This window comes from Neoarius graeffei, chromosome 1 (genome assembly GCF_027579695.1).
Source record: "Neoarius graeffei isolate fNeoGra1 chromosome 1, fNeoGra1.pri, whole genome shotgun sequence".
NCBI classification, from domain to species: Eukaryota; Metazoa; Chordata; class Actinopteri; order Siluriformes; family Ariidae; genus Neoarius; species Neoarius graeffei.
The window spans coordinates 118,406,568-118,427,598 of record NC_083569.1 but is presented as its reverse complement, the minus strand read 5'-3'; the positions used below and the strand labels follow the sequence as shown (position 1 = coordinate 118,427,598).

The window sequence follows — 21,031 nt, the reverse complement described above, 5'->3', positions numbered from 1 at the left end:
TGATATATGAGCTGATATCCTAGTAGTAGAGTAGGCAATCAGAGCACACGCTTATGGCCCTTTTCCACTACCCTTTTTCAGCTCACTTCAGCTCGCTTCAGCCCAACACGGCTCACGTTTCGACTACCTTAGAGCAGCACGACTCAGCTCGCTTCAGCCCTGCTTAGCACCCAAAACTCGCATGGTTTTGGAGTGGGGCTGAAGCGAGCCAAACCGAGCCGAGTGGGGCTAGGGGCGTGAGCAGACACTCCCCTGTGCACTGATTGGTGAGGAGGAGTGTCCTCACACGCCCACACACGCCCCGCGAGCACGCTGGGATCTGTAAACACCGTAAACCCGGAAGAAGAAGAATTACGAGAATTTCTGAAGCCTTATGCGCCTCGCCTCATCTATACGCTCTTGCCAGTATCTGTTGGCGTTGTCGGTGACAACAAGCCACAGCACCAAGACCAGCAACACTAACGACTCCATGTCCTCCATGTTTATTGTTTACTATCCGGGTCATGAGACTACCGCTTAAAAGGTCACTGATGTCACTGTTTGCGCCGCCTAACGACATCACGTGACGTCCACCCACTTTCGCTAACTCCACCCAATGTGTCCACCCACTTCCAGCCAGCACGGTTCAGCCCAACTCAGCACGGCACGGCTCAGCCCAACTCAGCCACGTTGGTAGTGGAAAAGCGGCAGTACTCATACCCAGTGAATGTGGATAGAATCAAGTAGCTGCTTTCCATTCACCGTGTAGCCACTTTCCATAGGAAAAATATACGTAAAATATGCACTGGCTGCTGAAAACAAACAAAAACAAACACATTTTTTAAGTCTCAGCTAAATTTCTGTAAGTATTATCTATGTTTTTCTTCCTTTAATCTGGAGTTACAACAGTAACAGAGCACAATCCAAGCACAGGGGTTCGCTGACAGTCCTGGGATATTTTCTCTCTCTCCCGTCACAACCTCCAAACCTCAAACACAACCCCCATTTTTTCTTCATCCTTCCATTTCAGCACTCTCATTAAATGGCTGCTTAAGAATCGTAAAAATGATTTCTGATGTGGTTCTTCTGCTTCATTACCTCATTAAGCTACTAAGTCATGATGTTTTGTTCGTCATTACAGAGTAATGGCTCTGCAAACCGGAGCCCGTCTGATGAGCTAATACAAATGTTCCAAAGCAGGTGATCAAATATTGTCATTGACTAACGTTGCTATGCAAGGTTAAGCAAAGGTCGAAACAAAAGTAGCAAACAATCGTGCTGGTGGAGCAGAACAAATCCTGCCACTCACACCACCAGAGCAGGTGACCTTCACATAATGAAATAATGACGGTAGACACTACGGGTGTATTTATTTATTTATTTATTCATTTTATTTATTTATTGCACTAATCTTAATCGTAATGACAGATGATGACTCAGACCCGCCGAGATAATTGACATGGTTCATCTTCAACATTAATCCAAACAGAGCATTTTTAATGAAAGCATTCTGAGACTACACACCTCCGATGTGATCACTCTGATTCAGCCGTACGAAATTAATTCAATTCAGATCATTATTTTTTTTCTCCTCAGTAATTGCTAAAATGATAAATACAAGCAACCCGTAACCTTGATTAGGAGCCTTCCCATTAGCTGGTGAATGCAGATCGGTTGCTAGGGAAGGTCGGGCCACATCGAACGCATTAGCGTAATCAATTTGCGTGAGCCGCGAGTTCAGTCAAAAGTGCACTTTTAACAAAGCGAGCGAGGTATCCTGCATGCCATCGTAAATGAGCGTAAATGAATATACAAAACAAAACAAACAACACATCCATTAACAGGTTTGCTGCAGTTGTACATACACTGTCATGACCCTTAAGTACACGGATGTGACGCTGGTTTATTTGTCTCAGTCTGAACACTAATCCCATGGTGAAGTTCAGTCAGATGTGTTGGAGTGGCTCTGCTACTCAGGTAAGCTGATATTTTTGCACGGAGACCTGTGACAACCCTTCACATGGTGTTATTTGGATATTTTCTACTAAAGCGAGATGTTAAAAGTACAGGAACTGAAATATGTTTCTCTTTTCATTCCAACTAGAGCACCACAGACATTTTGTTAGCCAGTATCTGATTACTTTCAAATGATCAGAATGATCAGACTGTCCATAAACTGATGAAAAACAAACCTTTAGGCAGATTGACCATTTGTACAGCTGGGTTTATTAAACTGGCTCCTTACACAACATGATATTTGCAGGCAACTGTGAAGACAAGTTTAGAATATGATGTAAATAAATACATTTACAGGGGCGGCACGGTTGTGTAGTGGTTAGCACTGTCGTCTCACAGCAAGAAGGTTCTAGGTTCGAGCCCAGTGGCTGACGTGGGCCTTTCTGTCTGGAGTTTGCATGCTCTCCCCGTGTCCGCGTGGGTTTCCTCCGGGTGCTCCAGTTTCCCCCACAGTCCAAAGACATGCAGGTTAGGTTAACTGGTGACTCTAAATTGACCGTAGGTGTGAATGTGAATGGTTGTTTGTCTCTATGTATCAGCCCTGCAATGATCTGGTGACTTGTCCAGAATGTACCCAGCCTCTCGCCCGTAGTCAGCTGGGATAGGCTCCAGTTTTCCCATGACCCTGCACAGGATAAGCGGTGATGGATAATGGATGGATGGATAGTTGGACTAGTGTTGTAGTTGTAGTCAAGACCACCAAGTCAAGACCAGAGTGGATCAAGACCAAAACTTTGAGGGCTTGAGATCAAGTCAAAACCAAGACCAAGGCAGGGTGAGACCGAGTCAAGACCAGGACCAGACCAGTGTATGTGTGAAGAGGGTGGGGCAGGGGAGTGGTGACAGCGATTAACAGGAAGAAAAATTTCAAATTCACAATGAGTCACATTATTGGTTGCATGTGAAGAAGGAAATTTTCCATCCAATCACAGTAACCATGTTAACAAGTAAATCAGACAATACACAGGTGATTTACTGAAATCCCCACAGTTGTGGTCTTGACCAGTCTTGAAATAAAATCTCGAGTTCTCTATGTCTGAGATCGAGACAAGCCAGAATAAAAATGCATTCGATTCCGAGACGAGACCGAGACCTTCAAAAAGTGGTCTTGAGACCGGACTCAAGTTCTACAACACTAAGCTGGAGATGACCAAGTATCATTCTGGCTGAAAAACTCCGTCACATAACATCTGACAGGTTTTCCCAGACCTCCACACATACGTATTTGTATACGTATATGAAAGAACACTGTGAAGATTACACTCGCAATCCAATGTGATGTCATTCAGTTTCCTGTTTCAGAAAAAAGAGAAAGATTTGCAGTTGAGCCTGTAAAGAAGTGAAACCATGAATTTGACTGGTAGTCATTTATTTCCTGAGACTGCCTACAGCTTTGAGATAAAAATACGCCTGCTGGTGTACTTCCTGTCTACACTGATACTGCAGTAGGAGCCACTCATATACTTGCTAGTGTGTGTCAACAGAATGATAATGCGGGTTTTTGATTCCAGCAGTTAAAAGGCCATTTCTATATCATAGATGCTAGGCTTCACAGCTGAGCAACTTTGTCAACTTTGACACGTTTCCACTGGCTGACTGTCAGAAATTTGTGAAGAATTTGATAACGAGAGCTAACTCATATAATTAACTCAGTGCTTTCTATACTTCTGGATCCCTCCGATCTTGTGGAGGATCCCACTTGGATATCATTAAACAGTTTGTCCTGAATTCTCATCCTTGCTTCACCTAGATACTATAGATTTCTATGCAAGAGCTGCTGCTGTAATCATAACAACTGTCTAGTTGCTCGTCCCAGGATTCTTTTCATACTGAACTCACACAGTACTGTCTGTCTTTACTCTTCTTCACCTGCATACTGTAATAAACCTGCAATCCCAGAACCCAGGATCCAGGATTTATCCTTATGAGACCAGTTTCTTCACCGTTAACACCGGCTAGCTAATTTGGATGACTCCTGAGAGTGATTAGGTAGCTGGGGAACAAAATCGGTGAAAAGGTATCAGCATGTGTGAATCATTTCTTTCTTTGTAGAAAACTAAACCAACATATGTTGAGGGCTCACCTGCCAGAAGTCAGCCACCGTAGATGACAGAGGGCCCTGAGCAGAGATGTAGGCTGGGTTACGAGGGTCATGGTCCATCTACACAGAGAGACAGAGAGATTAGGAGCAGCACACATTAACAAAGCTCAGATATTAAAATGATGCAGATGGCTGGTCTCCTGCTTTAGTCATGCACTTGCTATTTATTTATTCATTTATTTATTCATGTTCACCAATTAAGAGCAAAGTGTTTACAATGGCAGCTGGAAGAAGTTTACAAATTGCAAAATTACTGAGAGAGAGAGAGAGTGGGGGGGGGCAAAAGTTATGATGAATATAAGGATATAAGTGATGAACATGAATATCACAAGTGTGTAGTGCATGAAAATACATTTAAAGCCACGAGCATTTAAATTCGATATGATTTACAGTGGTGCTTGAAAGTTTGTGAACCCTTTAGAATTTTCTATATTTCTGCATAAATATGACCTAAAACATCATCAGATTTTCACACAAGTCATAAAAGTAGATAAAGAGAACCCAGTTAAACAAATGAGACAAAAATATTATACTTGGTCATTTATTTATTGAGGAAAATGATCCAATATTACATATCTGTGAGTGGCAAAAGTATGTGAACCTTTGCTTTAAGTATCTGGTGTGACCCCCTTGTGCAGCAATAACTGCAAGTAAACATTTTCAATAACTGTTGATCAGTCCTTCAGAAGGGATTGGAGGAATTTTAGCCCATTCCTCCATACAGAACAGCTTCAACTCTGGGATGTTGGTGGGTTTCCTCACATGAACTGCTCGCTTCAGGTCCTTCCAAAATATTTTGATTGGATTAAGGTCAGGACTTTGACTGGGCCATTCCAAAACATTAACTCTATTCTTCTTTAACCATTATTTGGGAGAACGACTTGTGTGCTTAGGGTCGTTGTCTTGCTGCATGACCCACCTTCTCTTGAAATTCAGTTCATGGACAGATGTCCTGACATTTTCCTTTAGAATATGCTGGTATAATTCAGAATTCATTGTTCCATCAATGATGGCTAGCCGTCCTGGCCCAGGTGCAGCAAAACAGGCCCAAACCATGATACTACCACCACCATGTTTCACAGATGGGATAAGGTTCTTATGCTGGAATGCAGTGTTTTTCCTTTCTTCAAACATAACACTTCTCATTTAAACCAAAAAGTTGTATTTTGATCTCATCCGTCCACAAAACATTTTTCCAATAGCCTTCTGACTTGTCCACATGATCTTTAGCAAACTGCAGATGAGCAGCAATGTTCTTCATGGAGAGCAGTGGCTTTCTCCTTGCAACCCTGCCATGAACACCATTGTTGTTCAGTGTTCTCCTGATGGTGGACTCATGAACATTAACATTAGCCAATGTGAGAGAGACCTTCAGTTGCTTAGAAGTTACCCTGGGGTCCTTTGTGACCTCACTGACTATTACACGCCTTGCTCTTGGAGTGATCTTTGTTGGTCGACCACTCCTGGGGAGGGTAACAATGGTCTTGAATTTCCTTCATTTGTACACAATCTGTCTGACTGTGGATTGGTGGAGTCCAAACACTTTACAGATGGTTTTGTAACTTTTTCCAGCTTGATGAGCATCAACAATGCTTTTTCTGAGGTCCTCAGAAATCTCCTTTGTTTGTGCCATGATACATTTCCACAAACATGTTGTGAAGATCAGACTTTGATAGATCCCTGTTCTTTAAATAAAACAGGGTGCCCACTCACACCTGATTGTCATCCCATTGATTGGAAACACCTGACTTTAATTTCACCTTCAAATTAACTGCTAATCCTAGAGGTTCACATACTTTTGCCACTCACAGATATGTAATATTGGATCATTTTCCTCAATAAATAAATGACCAAGTATAATATTTTTATCTCATTTGTTTAACTGGGTTCTCTTTATCTACTTTTAGGACTTGTGAGAAAATCTGATGATGTTTTAGCTCAAATTTATGCAGAAATATAGAAAATTCTAAAGGGTTCACAAACTTTCAAGCACCACTGTTGATCTGTTTTGATGCCATAAAATCAATGATTCTTTAAAAAATTACAGGCAACGCCTCCTTCACTGGGGCTGAAAGGAAATATAGGCCACACCTCCTTATATTTGAGAGGTGAAGAAGGTAAAAAAAAAGCAACGCCTCCTTCATTGAGACTGACACACACAGATAGAGGCCACGCCTCCTTCACTGAGACTAGCGCATACAGATAGAGGCCACGCCTCCTCCACTGAGACTGGCGCATACAGATAGAGGCCATGACTCCTTCACTGAGACTGACAAACACAGATGGAGGCCACGCCTCCTTCACTGAGACTGACACACACAGTTAGAGGCCACACCTCCTTCACTGGGACTGACACACACAGATAGAGGCCACGCCCCCTTTACTGAGACTAACACACACAGAGACCACGCCTCCTTCACTGAGACTGACACACAGATAGAGGCCACGCCTCCTTCAATGAGACTAACACACACAGATAGAGGCCACGCCTCCTTCACTGAGACTGACAGCCACTAGGACCCTGCATCCTAAAGGCACTACAGAAAAGCTGAGTTTACCTAAATGAACTTTATCTCCACAAATTTTCAAACTTGAACTCACATTACACGGATGCTACTGATTATAGTTTGTTTTTTGCTCCACCCTGGTGATGAAATTTTTAATTTACTCCAGTATTATGAAAGGAAATTGGATGGAGGTGGAATAAAAGAAAAAGTAGAAACAAATCACAAAGCAAATCAACAGTCTGATGAGTCCAGAGCCAGATCCCTCATGGATCCCTCCACTGCTGCCCTCTGCCTCTCACTTCCCCTCCCTCTTTCTGTCTTTCACTCTCTTTTCTCCTTGCAGTCACAGTGTCTGTGTGTTCTGATTAAAGCAGGGTCATTGAATAAAACCCGGTAGCCTTCTAATCAAACACATTTGTTGCTGAGAGTTTCAGCATCTAGGAGATGAAGCTTGTCTGTTTGTCTTTGTCTGAACAACTAAAAATGAAAAAAAAAACTAGGATGCCATCTATAATGCACTGGCCTCGAATGAATAATGACAGAAAAATCCATTTGCATCTTTCCAGCAGCAGTTGAAGCTCAACTCTGATTCTCATTAAATCAAAGGATTAGGGTTGGATGGTGTTTCAGTGACTTGTACGAAAATAAAAACACAAAATTAAACAGCTGTTGTTCAGGCATTGCTGGAAACTGTGAGCTAACCACAACTCTGATTAGCGCTTGTTAATATTCATCTTATTTGGAGGTCCTATCCATTCTGTCTGTGTGGGTATCACATGTTGCTCCTGAGAGCCTTTCGAGAGTCTGGCAGAAATGTCACTGAATAATCCACATTATCCCAGAGTGTTACAAAAGAACTTCGTTAACGAGAAGTCGATCGTCAGCGGATTGGAACGCAGCCATTCTATGTGGACACAATAGGAAGCCGGCTAAGTGGAGCTCAGGTATGTTCCCTTGTTAGGGGATCAAGCTGGGACACTATTGTCCCCAGGCATTGTAAGACAGCGTAATCCAACACAAGGAGGCTTTACTCACTCAAAAGAAGTCGAATAAAATTTCAAGGAATTCTAATGAGCTTGGTAGAGCAAGAGAAGCTTCCGGGGCTTCGTCTAACTCTCAGCCTAACCCTACATTCACATGAGTGAGCTAAACTCAACTTAAATACACTGTATGAAATATGGACGAGTCGTGTTCTGTCCTTCAAGGTACAATCTACACTAATGCACCCCTTAGAGCTCATTATTGGACCCCATGTATATATTTTTAGGGCCAAAAAGGTATTTCCCCATGCAGTATATAAAGGGTACAAATAAGTACCTTCCTTATTTATTCCCGCCCCAGTGACAAGCCGTTGTACCCCAAAAAGTGCAATAATGTAGCATGCCGATCTAGATTGTTACTGTACATGCTCAGATTAGATTAGCAAAGCTAGCTAAGTGTCCAAGCTACAGTACATACACTCACCAGAGGCACTAACGATCTCTACTACTTCCTTTCAAGCTTTATTTTCTTCTTAACGTCTCGATACAAATTAAATGAGAAGTCATATCTGATAGAATGAGATGAAACTACAACTAGGTTTTTCACAAAATCAGTCAAAAACACCATTTGAGGCCAATATTAAATTTATAAAAATGACACAATTATAATTAACTAATTAATAGTATTATCCCTTTAAAAACCTCCCTGATGTATATTTATTCTATCCACATTCACTGGATATGAGCAATTGCAGGCTCTGATTGGCTACTCTACTACTAGGATATCAGCTCATATGGACCCTTTTCACGTGACGTCACGACAAACGTGGCCGCCATTTTGGACATGAACTACCAGTAGTCTACTACAGCCAACAACGAGGAACGACGGCGAAGCATCGAAAGGAATATAGCCATCAAAGAAAGTTTTTACTTTCAGCAAGACTTCCATCATGCCATTATATTGTTGTGCACCTGGATGTAGTAACCATCAACACACAAGGCAAGATTTATCATTTTATCGGCTCCCGACAGATGCTGACCGACGGAGAAGATGGATGGTCTCTAAACTATTGGCAAAATGATGTTTATTGACATAGCAATCGTGTGTAACGGGAAGCATTTGCATATCCGAAGTGTTGTGTTTACATCAAAGATAAAATAAACCGATATGACAACAACTGCTGCTGCCAGGTTGGGGACACAATTAGTAGAAAGGAAGTGTGCCAACAGTGCCAACAGACTTCCTTTGTGGTCGATTCTGCTTTAAGGTAAGATGCATTTAATTATTCGTCTGCTGTGGGTTTGGAATCGGTAGCCTGACCGATTCGTTCATGTTTGTGGTGCCATTTGTTTGTTGACGCATGTTGAAATAGAAGATTGGTTGTTGACATGATTTCCAGTGATGCTTTGGTGCTGCTGTGGATCAGATGTGTTGAGTAGCCTGACTGTTTTTTTTTTCTTGCGTGTGGTATCATTGTTGACACGAGGCTGTTTTTTGAACATGCCAATGCGGACACGATTTCCCCTGATGAGTTATGACTTCAGACGCGATGCGTGTGTGGAGGTGTGGAGTCCGTGTGATATGTGGGTAAGATAGGCTTCTCATGTGTTTGGAGATCCGCACTCTGAGATAAGCGCAAGGCTTCTCATGTGTTTGGAGATCCACGCTCTGAGACAAGCGCACCCCCCCCCCCCCCCCAAGGGAAAAAAAGGGACCCCCCGAAAATATCGGCATAGTTCGAACACTGGGTTGGAGAAAGTAATGGCAAATAGTGAGTGCACAAACCATAGAAGGTAAACTGTACACAGCACCAGGGCAGTGTGATGGTATGTCTACTTTTAGATTGTGTTAGCTTATCGATGAACACACTCGTCACTCGACGAGTTTCACGTCTTTACGACGGATACTTAAATGTGTGTTAGGTATTATTGTTGCAGTCTAAGCAGTCATTGTAGCAGCTAGATGAGCGAGAACTGAAAGGGTCTGTGCCATAAACCGTTATTTCTTCATGTCCAAAATGGTGGTCGCGCTTACGAAGGTCACGTGAGTGAAAAGGGTCCATACTGTACAGTAAGTAGAAAAACAAAATGGCGGAGCATGTTGCTGAACCAACCAGCATTCTGTGTAAACTCTAGAGACTATTGTGTGTGAAAACCCCAGGAGATCAGCAGTTTCTGAAATACTCAAACCAGTCCATCTGGCTCAAACCAACACCCATGCCACAGTGACAGAAAGTCACACTTTGAGATCACAATTTTTCCCATTCTGATGTTTGAACATTGTGAACATTAACTGAAGCTCTTGATTTGTATCTGCATGATTTTATGCATTGTGCTGCTGTCAAGGGATCAGCTGATTAGAGAACTGCAGAAAACAAACAGCAGGTGGATGGATGGGAGTTCCTAATAAAATGGCCAGTGAGGATAGTACCTTTTGGTTTTATAAAGTTGTGCAGACAATATAAAAAAAAAAAAAATAACATGCAAAATAAAATGAAGTGCGAGATCATCTATGATAGTCATCAGTGTTCTGCGCTCATCATAAAAGCTAACCAGACTAAATTCACTGCACCGCTATGCTAATTGCGGCATGGCTGATGTTCAATGAACATGCAACAGCAAAAAAAGAAAGAAAGAAAGAAATCAGACACAAAGCTTCATTGTTCGTATGAACGACATGCACAGCCATTAGCCTGGCTGCAAATGGATATAATTGCTGAGCACAACCTTTACAGTCAGCAAGAGCCATTATACGCCAGACAGCTAATATCAGACTTTTGACTTCCCTTGTCTCACTTCCCATAAAGGGAGATATTAAAGCGGATATATCATCTCAAACTCAAAAAGATGATCGCGCTCGTAAAATCTAATTACTCCAAGCTGAGAAGTAGATCAGTGAAGTGCCAGCTCGACAATAACTGCAGCATGAGGCACTTTGGGCCACACCAGGAGACTTCACAAAGAGGACAGACAGAAATACTGATGCAAATCAGGTTTCAGTCTGTCAAATCTGACAAGGACAAAAACAATATGCACTGAGGAAAATAAGAATTATTGCCAGGAAACTGCTAGCTTAGTTTTGCCAAATTTGGAGACAAACTTAGATTCTTTATTCAAGCAGACGAAATCCTCTCTGATCCCCAACACCCACTTTTTTATCGAGGTTTTGCAGTCAGTCTTGAGGGCAAAACAAAGTGATGTCAAAGCAAGAGCTGTTGTGTTGGATTTCTTCAACTTGCAGGAAACACTTTAATCCTGGTTAGGCATGCAATGCATCTCAGATCTATCCCGGGAACACTGGGAATGAGATTGGAATACACCCTGGGCGGGATGCCACTCCATTGCTGACACCTAGGGTCAAATTTAGTAGAACCATTCCACACCTATTGGCATGTTGCAGAGCATGAGGTAGGGATGAACCAGATCTCTATAGGGGTTACCTGACTCTGGACATTCTACAAACTACCTGCCAACTGTCATGAGCCAGCCTCTGATTCCTCAGCAAGATGTCCAATTACATTTATCAGTCATTCATAAAATGTATCAATAGAGTCCACATGAAATAAAACTGAACTTAAAATTGTAGGACTTGGAACCACAGTTGGTAGTCCAAAGATCATCTAATAAATATCAAGAGCTATTCAGTTTTCATTGATCACCAATAAGAGATTTGTCCTGGTCTGGTATGCAAGAAGTCCAGAATCTTCTTTCGGCTGCTCCCATTAGAGGCCACCACAGTGTATCTGTTATGCATATTTAATTTGGCTAGGTTTTACATGCCCTTCCTGACACAACCCTCCCCAATCTATCCAGGCTTGGGACTGGCACTATGCACTGGCACTATGCACTGGCTTGTGCAACCCCAATGGCTGGGTATTTTACCCAATCTGCATGTATTTGAACTGTGGGGGAAACCAGAGCACCTGGAGTAAACCCACACTGACACGGACATGTAAACTCCACACAGAAAGACCCCTGTCAGCCATGAGTTTCAAACCTGGATCCTTCTTGCTGTGAGGCGACAGTGCTAACCACTAACCACTACACCACCGTGCCACCCACAATAAGTCCAGAATCTATTCTGGAAATACTGAGAGGAAGGCAGGAGTACACACTGGATGGGACTCCAGTCCAGCCATCACAAAGCACCTGACCTTCTAGGTGCAATTTTTCTTTGCCAATCCACCTCATGAAATTTTTTATTTTTTATTTTTTTAGGGGATGTGATGAAACCAAATGGAGAATCCAACATGGATAAGATAAGTGGAAAAACATTCCCAAGCTCAGGATATTACTGTGAACACTGGGAACTGGAGCTTCATCCTGGTCAGGGTCATGGTGCATCTAAAGGCTATCCTGGGAACACTGGACATGAGGTGGTAGAATTCACTCTGGTACAAGTCCATCACTGAGGATCAGAACTTTACACCTGGGGCAAATTAAATACCCAGTCCTCATACTGGCATATTTTTGGGATGAGAAAGGAAACCAGAGTCCATGTAGAGGCAGGGAGAAATTCCAATATTCAAAACATCACCTGCTACAGCACTGCCAGGTGTTGGATTTAGTTGCAATTAAATTAACTGCAAGCACTGACCATCCCTGTGACTGCAAACATTCAGAAGTTTACATAAGAATGGACTTCAGACAAACTCATGAAAGAACTTAAAGGACTGGAACCTAAAAGAAAGGTTGTAGGAAGGAGTGGGGAGGTTTTTTTTTTTAGTGTTATGAAGATGGTCAGATACACTATAAAGTTTAAGTTGGCACTAAAGGCCATGGTCATTAATATTAGAGCATCATGGATGCTGGTCAGGGTGGTTCTCACTGTTGCCTCACAGCAAGAAGATTCTGGGTTTGAACATTGCATTTGACTTGGGTTTGTGTGGAGTTGGCATGTTCTCCCCGTACCTGCATGGGTTTCCTCTGGTTTCCTTCCACAGTTCAAAGACATGGTGATCAGGTCAAGTGGTTACTCTAAAATGCCCATGAGCATGATGGTTGTTGTTCTCTGTGTTAGCCCTGTGATAGACTGGTGACTCATCCAGGGTGAACTCTGCCTCTCAGATAATCAAAGTCTCTCCCCAGGCAGTCTCCTGTCCCAGTACTAACCAGGCCCTTATGTCATAGTACCAATCTCCACATCTATAGCCCTTGACCACTCGCCTATACATCTAGGGTTACAGTGGGGGTCTAGTCCTCTGGTAACCACAAGAGTTTGACTCCCTACTTGCACCTGTATTGCAGCATGCCTTGTCAGACAGCAGTAGGTACCATTTTTATGATGATCTTTGGTATGACCTGACCATGAGTAGAACTCACAATCTCCCAGTTGAGAGGTGGACACGCTAACCACTAGGCCAGCTCATGGTTATCAGATAATGGATCTTCAGTAAATACGGTTCAGGACCACTTTAGTTTAAATTACTGCATGGTGTAAATTTCAGGAAATGATGCCAACTAAGTTCATTAGTAAATATTGTTGGCAGATTTACCTGGTGGTGGCACGGTGGTGTAGTGGTTAGCACTGTCGCCTCACAGCAAGAAGGTCCTGGGTTTGAGCCCAGCGGCTGGCGAGGGCCTTTCTGTGTGGAGTTTGCATGTTCTCCCTGTGTCTGCATGGGTTTCTTTGGGTGCTCCAGTTTCCCCCACAGTCCAAAGACATTAGGTTAATTGTTGGCTCTAAATTGACCGTAGGTGTGAATGTGAGTGTGAATGGTTGTTTGTCTCTGTGTCAGCCCTGCAATAACCTGGCAACTTGTCCAGGGTGAACCCCACCTCTCACCCATAGTCAGCTGGGATAGGCTCCAGCTTGCCTGCAACCCTGTAGAATAGGATAAGCAGCTACAGATAATGGATGGATTTACCTGGTGGACAGGATTGGTCCAGCGTTCTGAGGGAATGAGTGGGATTGAAAAAAAGTCTGTCTCAGGTCTTTCTCCTCAAGAACATCTGGAAATCACTGAAGATGAACATGAGGAACTTTCCCTCATGGAAATACGAAAGAAACCAATGGACTTAATGTCCTTGTAAGTGTTATATTGACATTTGTTCTTTCATATTTAGCTTTAAACTGGTTTCACACTTGTAAATTGATATATAGTGGTGCTTGAAAGTTTGTGAACCCTTTAGAATTTTCTATATTTCTGCATAAATATGTACTAAAACATCATCAGATTTTCACACAAGTCCTAAAAGTAGATAAAGAGAACCCAGTTTAACAAATGAAACAAAATATTACACTTTCTCATTTATTTATTGAGGAAAATGATCCAATATTACATATCTGTGAGTGGCAAAAGTATGTGAACCTTTGCTTTCAGTATCTGGTGTGACCCCCTTGTGCAGCGATAACTGCAACTACAGTTTCCAGTTACTGTACTTTTGATCAGTCCTGCACACCGGCTTGGAGGAATTTTAGCCCGTTCCTCCGTACAGAACAGCTTCAACTCTGGGATGTTGGTGGGTTTCCTCACATGAACTGCTCGCTTCAGGTCCTTCCACAACATTTCGATTGGATTAAGGTCAGGACATTGACTTGGCCATTCCAAAACATTAACTTTATTCTTCTTTAACCATTCTTTGGTAGAACGACTTGTGTGCTTAGGGTCATTGTCTTGCTGCATGACCCGCCTTCTCTTGAGATTCAGTTCATGGACAGATGTCCTGACATTTTTCTTTAGAATTCGCTGGTATAATTCAGAATTCATTGTTCCATCAATGATGGCAAGCCGTCCTGGCCCAGATGGCCTGACCTCAGAAATCTCCTTTGTTCGTGCCATGATACACTTCCACAAACATGTGTTGTGAAGATCAGACTTTGATAGATCCCTGTTTTTTAAATAAAACAGGGTGCCCACTCACACCTGATCGTCATCCCATTGATTGAAAACACCTGACTCTAATTTCACCTTCAAATTAACTGCTAATCCTAGAGGTTCACATAGTTTTGCCACTCACAGATATGTAATATTGGATCATTTTCCTCAATAAATAAATGACCAAGTATAATATTTTCATCTCATTTGTTTAACTGGGTTCTCTTTATCTATTTTTAGGACTTGTTTGAAAATCTGATGATGTTTTAAGTCATATTAATTCAGAAATATAGAAAATTCTAAAGGGTTCACAAACTTTCAAGCACCACTGTAGATATTTTTTTTAAAAATCATACAGTAAAGGTAAATGGTTCAGGGTAGCTTTAATTATGAAATAAATTAAAAATTATTTAAAAAAACAACAGATGACAAATCTAACAATAGCATAATTAGTAACAATCCATTAAGACATTATATATCAAAAATATGAATTAACCTTCTTGCCATTTGTTAGAAATCCTACACATTTTCAAACCGTGCCTGCTCTTCCTCACAAAACTCCACCCCTTTTGTCATTACCATGACAACAGCAGCAAGAGATCCCTTTTATGATGATGCCAGCTTCTACTCAAATGAGGAAACAAAGTGTGTGTCTTCATGTGTGACAGAGAAGTGTGTGTGTGTGTGTGTGTGTGTGTGTGTGTGTGTGTGTGTGTGTGTGTCTGAAAAGGCCAAAACCTTCAACCCTGAGCAGCCACTTAACTGCAGACAGGAGGCATAGAAGAGGGAAAAAAATGTCACAGATGACTCATTTTGAGGTTGTTCTGCTGCGACGCTGCTAACGAGGCAGCAGGCAGCAGCGTTTGACAGATGTAATTATGGCAGTTTTCATGTCAGGTTCCTGCCGGGATGTAATTATGAGGCCCCCTGTGCTCTGACGGGAAGAGAAAAACCGTCACTTTCTTTTGTTTTCCCTTCAAGGGGGTCTGAGGAGATGGAGAGAGCAGGAGGGCAGAGTGACTCCTACATTAACCCTCTGTCCCCTTGGCCCTGTGTTCGGTTCACTGCTGTGCTCTGACCCGTGACGTCTGTACGCTTTAGAGAAATGTAACTAATACACCGAGCAGGTAGAAACTCATCGCAATACTGGATTAACAATGTGATTTTTTTGATACATCTAAAGCAGCCAACAACTGGTACTGACACACACAGAGGCCACGCCTCCTTCACTGGTTCTGACACACACAGAGGCCACGCCTTCTTCACTGGTTCTGACTCACACAGAGGCCACACCTCCTTCACTGGTACTGACACACACAGAGGCCACACCTCCTTCACTGGTACTGACACACACAGAGGCCACACCTCCTTCACTAGTACTGACACACACAGAGGCCACGCCTCCTTCACTGGTTCTGACACACACAGAGGCCACGCCTCCTTCACTGGTTCTGACACACACAGAGGCCACGCCTTCTTCACTGGTTCTGACTCACACAGAGGCCACACCTCCTTCACTGGCACTGACACACACAGAGGCCACACCTCCTTCACTGGTACTGACACACACAGAGGCCACGCCTCCTTCACTGGTTCTGACATACACAGAGGCCACGCCTCCTTCACTGGTACTGACACTCAGAGGTCACACCTCCTTCACTGGTACTGACACACACAGAGGCCATGCCTCCTTCACTGGTTCTGACATACGCAGAGGCCACGCCTCCTTCGTTGAGACTGACACACAGAGGCCACACCTCCTTCACTGGGACAGACACACACAGAAGCAATACTGCCACTAAGACGAACACATATAGAGGCCACGCCTTCTTCCCTAAGACTGACAGAAAGAGGCCACACCTCTTTCACTGGGTCTGACACACAAAGGCCATAACTTCTTCAGAAACTAACACAAAGGCCACACCTTCACTGAGACTAATCCACAGAGGTCACACCTCCTTCATTGAGACTGACAGAAAAAGGCTACACCTCCTTCACTGAGATTGACACACACAGACAACACCTCCTTCATTGGGGCTGACACACAAAGGCTGCATCTTCACTGAAACTGACACACACACAGACCACACCTCCTTCCCTGAGGTTGACAGACATAGCGGCCACACCTCCTTAACTAAGATTGACACAGGGGCCACGCCTCCTTCACTGAGACTGACACACACAGGCTACACTTCCTTCATTGGGACTGACACACATGGAGGCCACACCTCCTTCCCTGAGACTAAGACACAATAGAAGACACGCCTCCTTCACTGAGCATGACACAAAATGGAGGCCACACCTCCTTCCCTGAGACTAATACACACACAGACCACACTTTCTTCATTGGGACTGACACACAATAGAGGCCACGCCTCCTTCACTGAGCATGACACAAAATGGAGGCCACACCTCCTTCCCTGAGACTAATACACACACAGACCACACTTTCTTCATTGGGACTGACACACAATTGAGGCCACACCTCCTTCACTGAGACTGACACACTCACAGAGGCCACACCTCCTTCCCTGAGACTGACACACACAGAGGCCACGCCTCCTTCACTGAGATGAGTTCTACAGTCTGTACCACCTTCACTGACCAATCAGAATCCAGAATTCAGCAGTTCTGCAGTATAAATGCTTGTAAAATTCTAACTTGTGTTTGTGATATTGTATACACACTCTATTGTTACCAGTGTAAATGAACTTTAACTGTTTAATAACACTTCTTTAATACTGCACGTTTTTTTTATGCTTTGTTCTTCACTCAGCTTTAGCAGCTGGACCATCAATTACTTGACAGAATGCTGAACATATGTCCAACACATCCATAACTAAGACAGTGTCCAAAAAATCCGATAGGATTATAATGGCAGTGATTTCAATGTGATCTGAGAGTAAAGAGGAAAGCAGCCGAACAGGAAGGAAGTGATGTGGACTGAAGTGAACATCAGAACTCACAATTAGGCTGGCGTTGATGTAGTCTGAGCTGCTCTGGTTATTCTCAGCCTTCAGCATCACTCTGGAGTGATCGTCTGTGATACAGGGGAAAAAATCAGTCCTATGTTAGGCTATAACATGCTTATAACATGCTTATAACATGCTTATAACACAGCTATTACATGTTATTATACAAAGAACATTTGATTGGCTGTTTCCTTGGCAAATGTTATTGTATGAACAAAATGGGCATTATTAGTCATATATGAAGCAAGTTAGTGTGTATCACACAAAACAAACTAACTAACAAAACAACAACAGTCTATTGTGAGGAAATTGAGGTAATTTATATTTGTAATAAATATATATTATACGTTTGGATATGATATATCTCTATTGTGTACAATTTTATATGTCAGGAAATAAGATCTGTTGATCCTGTGTGCATGAGGCTGTAGTGGAGCTGGTGTCGTTTGTGTTATGTGTTGTACACGTGTGTAGCATGCAGCATAAATGTGTCATGTGAGATTTAAGCCACTCACATGCGAGCACACCGTTGGGTCGGTTCTTCTTGGCGTTGTTTTTCTCCTGAGCTGCAGAACAAGCGGCCGGCTCGGCCTGATAACCACACAGAGCTTCCCACTCCTTCTCCAAACGATCCTGATTCTGCAGGTGATCCTCCATATATGCCTGCACAGAGCAAGAGGAAGAGGAAGAGGAGGGATGTGGAGAATGTTACATCAGGAATAAAACACTCGCAAGTTGATTATTTTCCTTTGACAGCTTGTTGCTTAGAGTTTTATTCCTCTAGTGCCACAGCAAGAGGTACATGTTATACTTTTTATCCATTTCTAGTTACACTTGGTGTGAATGTGAGTGTGAATGGTTGTTTGTCTCTATGTGTCGGCCCTGCAGTGACCTGGCGACTTGTCCAGGGTGTACCCCGCCTCTCGCCCATAGTCAGCTGGGATAGGCTCCAGCTTGCCTGCGACCCTGTAGGACAGGATAAGCAGCTACAGATAATGGATGGATGAATGGATGGATAGTTACACTTAATGTTGTGGAATGTCATTGTGGAAGCAAGTTAGTTTCTGTTCCTGTGAAACAGCTGTTCCCTGACCATAAAGAAATCACAAACTCATCTGTCTGAAGAAGAAGAAACCTTTATTTGTCACATGCACACTTCAAGCACAGTGAAATTCATCCTCTGCATTTAACACATCTGAAGCAGTGAACACACGCACACACACCCAGAGCAGTGGGCAGCCACACTAGAGCACCCAGGGAGCAGTCAGGGGTTAAGTACCTTGCTCAAGGGCACTTCAGCCCAAGGCTGCCCCACGTTAACCTAACTGCATGTCTTTGGACTGTGGGGGAAATCGGAGCACCCGGAGGAAACCCATGCAGACATGGGGAGAACATGCAAACTCCACACAGAAAGGCCCTTGCCGGCTGCTGGGTTTGAACCCGGAACCTTCTTGTTGTGAGGCAACCATGCTAACCACTACACCAACCATGCTGAAGGTTACTGCGTTACCTTGGACCATTACAAAGCTCTGAAACTGGAGACGCCTACCATGAATCCTCAATAAACATCTTTCTTTAAAATGTTCCCTGCGAGTTGGCCTAGTGGTTAGCGTGTCCACCTCTCGATCGGGAAATTGTGAGTTCTACTCACGGTCGGGTCATACCAAAGACCATCATAAAAATGGTACCTCCTGCCATCTGGCAAGGCATGCTGCAATACAGATGTGAGTGGGGAGTCAAACTCTTACGGTTAGCAGAGGACCTGCCCCCCACTGTAACCCTAGTTATGTAATAGGCAAGAAGCCAAGGGCTATAGAAATGGAGATTGGCGCCACCCTATGCACCATGTGGCACGAGAAGGACTTTCAACTTTTCTTTAAAATGTAATCTTCTGTCAGGTCACCATCACTGAAGTAACATCCAAGAAGCAGCTACTTCATTCCCTGAACTGTTTCAACACCCTGTCTCTCTCTCTCTCTCTCTCTTGCTCACTCCAGTGTTGTAGTCGAGTCACTAAACCGCAAGTCCGAGTCCAGTCTTGAGTCCCCAGTTTTCAAGTCCAAGTGATGAAAGAAAATTTTGAGTTGAGTCCACTATTGATCCAAGTCGAGTTCGAGAACAAGACTCCACCCACACCATTTAATGGTGGCTGTTGCTGCCTTTATGTGAAAGCATCTCTGCTACCATGTTGGACTAATGTTACTGCTCAACTGCCCCATTTTAATTAACAGGCTACAGATAAAAAGCTTGTTCATAGCTCAGCAAGCAAGCCCTGCCCACTATCAACGGAGCAATGAACATAGCGTGTCACTTCCTTCTCTGGGTGGCGTCTCGTCAAATGACGATTGAAGTTCGAGGTTGTCCCCATCATCTCCTCGATAATTCTTCTACATATGGAACACATAGCAGTACATTTTTTCCCACTGCACAAGAAGTCTGTATAAGTAAAGCAGACAATCCTAAGGGTGTCTGTCCAGGCATTTTAGCGCCATTACTGTTAATTTGTTCATGAACATGACGTACAAACAGGCAAATGTGCATTCTCTTGCATGAAATTAGCATAAAAATTAGTGTAGATATAAATATTTTACGCTAAATTATTATGGCATGTTGCAAAAAATAAAGAAAAAAATCCGAGTCCTCTTCTCCAATTTACGAGTCCGAATGCAGTTAATGTACGAGTCCGAGTCTGAGTCATCAGCGTTCAAGTCCAAGTCAAGTCACGAGTCCTTAAAATTGGGGCATGATTCAGACTTGAGTACTACAAGCCTGGCTCACTCTGTCTTTTCTCTCTCTCTTTCCATCTTTTTTTCCCTTCCATCCGTTTGGTTCTTTTGTCTCTGTTGGATTCAGCTCCCCAGGAAAGGAGACTTAAGCTCAGACAATCTTATCACCGTGTGTGAGAGTGGAGAAAAGCAGTGATTGAAGCTCGTCTCTTTCAGCACTCTTAATTGCGTGTGTGATTGCCAAGGACCAACCCACCTCTCTCTCTCTCTCTCTCTCTCTCTCTCTGTTCTTTTGTGCTGTGTATTTGGGATTAGTCTCCGAGATTGACGAGTGGAGCTGCTTTGAGCTTACTTCTGTCTGGAAGGATGGAGGTGTTATTATAGAACAACAGAAAGAAAAAAGAAACTAGGAAAGAAAGGAAAGAGATAGAGACAGAGAGAGGTGGAGCTCAGAGGTAAGTTGGATCACAGCTATGTAAAGTATTTTTTCATGAATGTGCTATTCTGAAGCACCAGTGATGGACAGATGCTGAGTATAGCAACACATTTTAAGAAGTAATTAGCGGTCCAAGCATTTTTTTTTTAAACACAGTTGGTGAAATCACAACACGAGGAAACACACAATTTGGCAGAAAGACTCAGTGTCCTTCCCCACTACTCTGGAATACGATGAGATCCATGTCAGCCTGATGGTGGCGCTATAGATGGAGGCGCATCATTACATTTTGGTGAACTGTGTGACACATCGCAAATGATTCTTCTTTCAAGTCTTTCAAGTTATTCCATGATTAACGCACTTGTATTTCCTGTTTATTTGTTGGTTTTCTTTCATGCAAACCTTGTGCACACAAACAGGAGAATGATCACAAACAATATAGCTGCCACAATTGAGCCAATTCTTTTTACTTACCTGATTTAAACAGCAATAACTT

The 21,031-nt window shown here is 43.1% G+C and overlaps 1 protein-coding gene across 1 annotated transcript in view; it reads right to left on the bottom strand.

Annotated features, from left to right (window-relative positions):
- The window catches only part of ptprn2 (protein tyrosine phosphatase receptor type N2), a 573,154-nt gene that overhangs the window by 24,460 nt on the left and 527,663 nt on the right, over positions 1-21,031 (bottom strand). The window contains exons 15-17 of the mRNA XM_060920656.1: positions 17,889-18,036; positions 17,368-17,441; positions 4,079-4,156 (exon numbers count right to left, since the gene is read on the bottom strand). Of these exons, the coding sequence (XP_060776639.1) occupies positions 4,079-4,156; positions 17,368-17,441; positions 17,889-18,036 (300 nt within the window). The remainder of the gene's footprint in view (positions 1-4,078; positions 4,157-17,367; positions 17,442-17,888; positions 18,037-21,031) is intronic.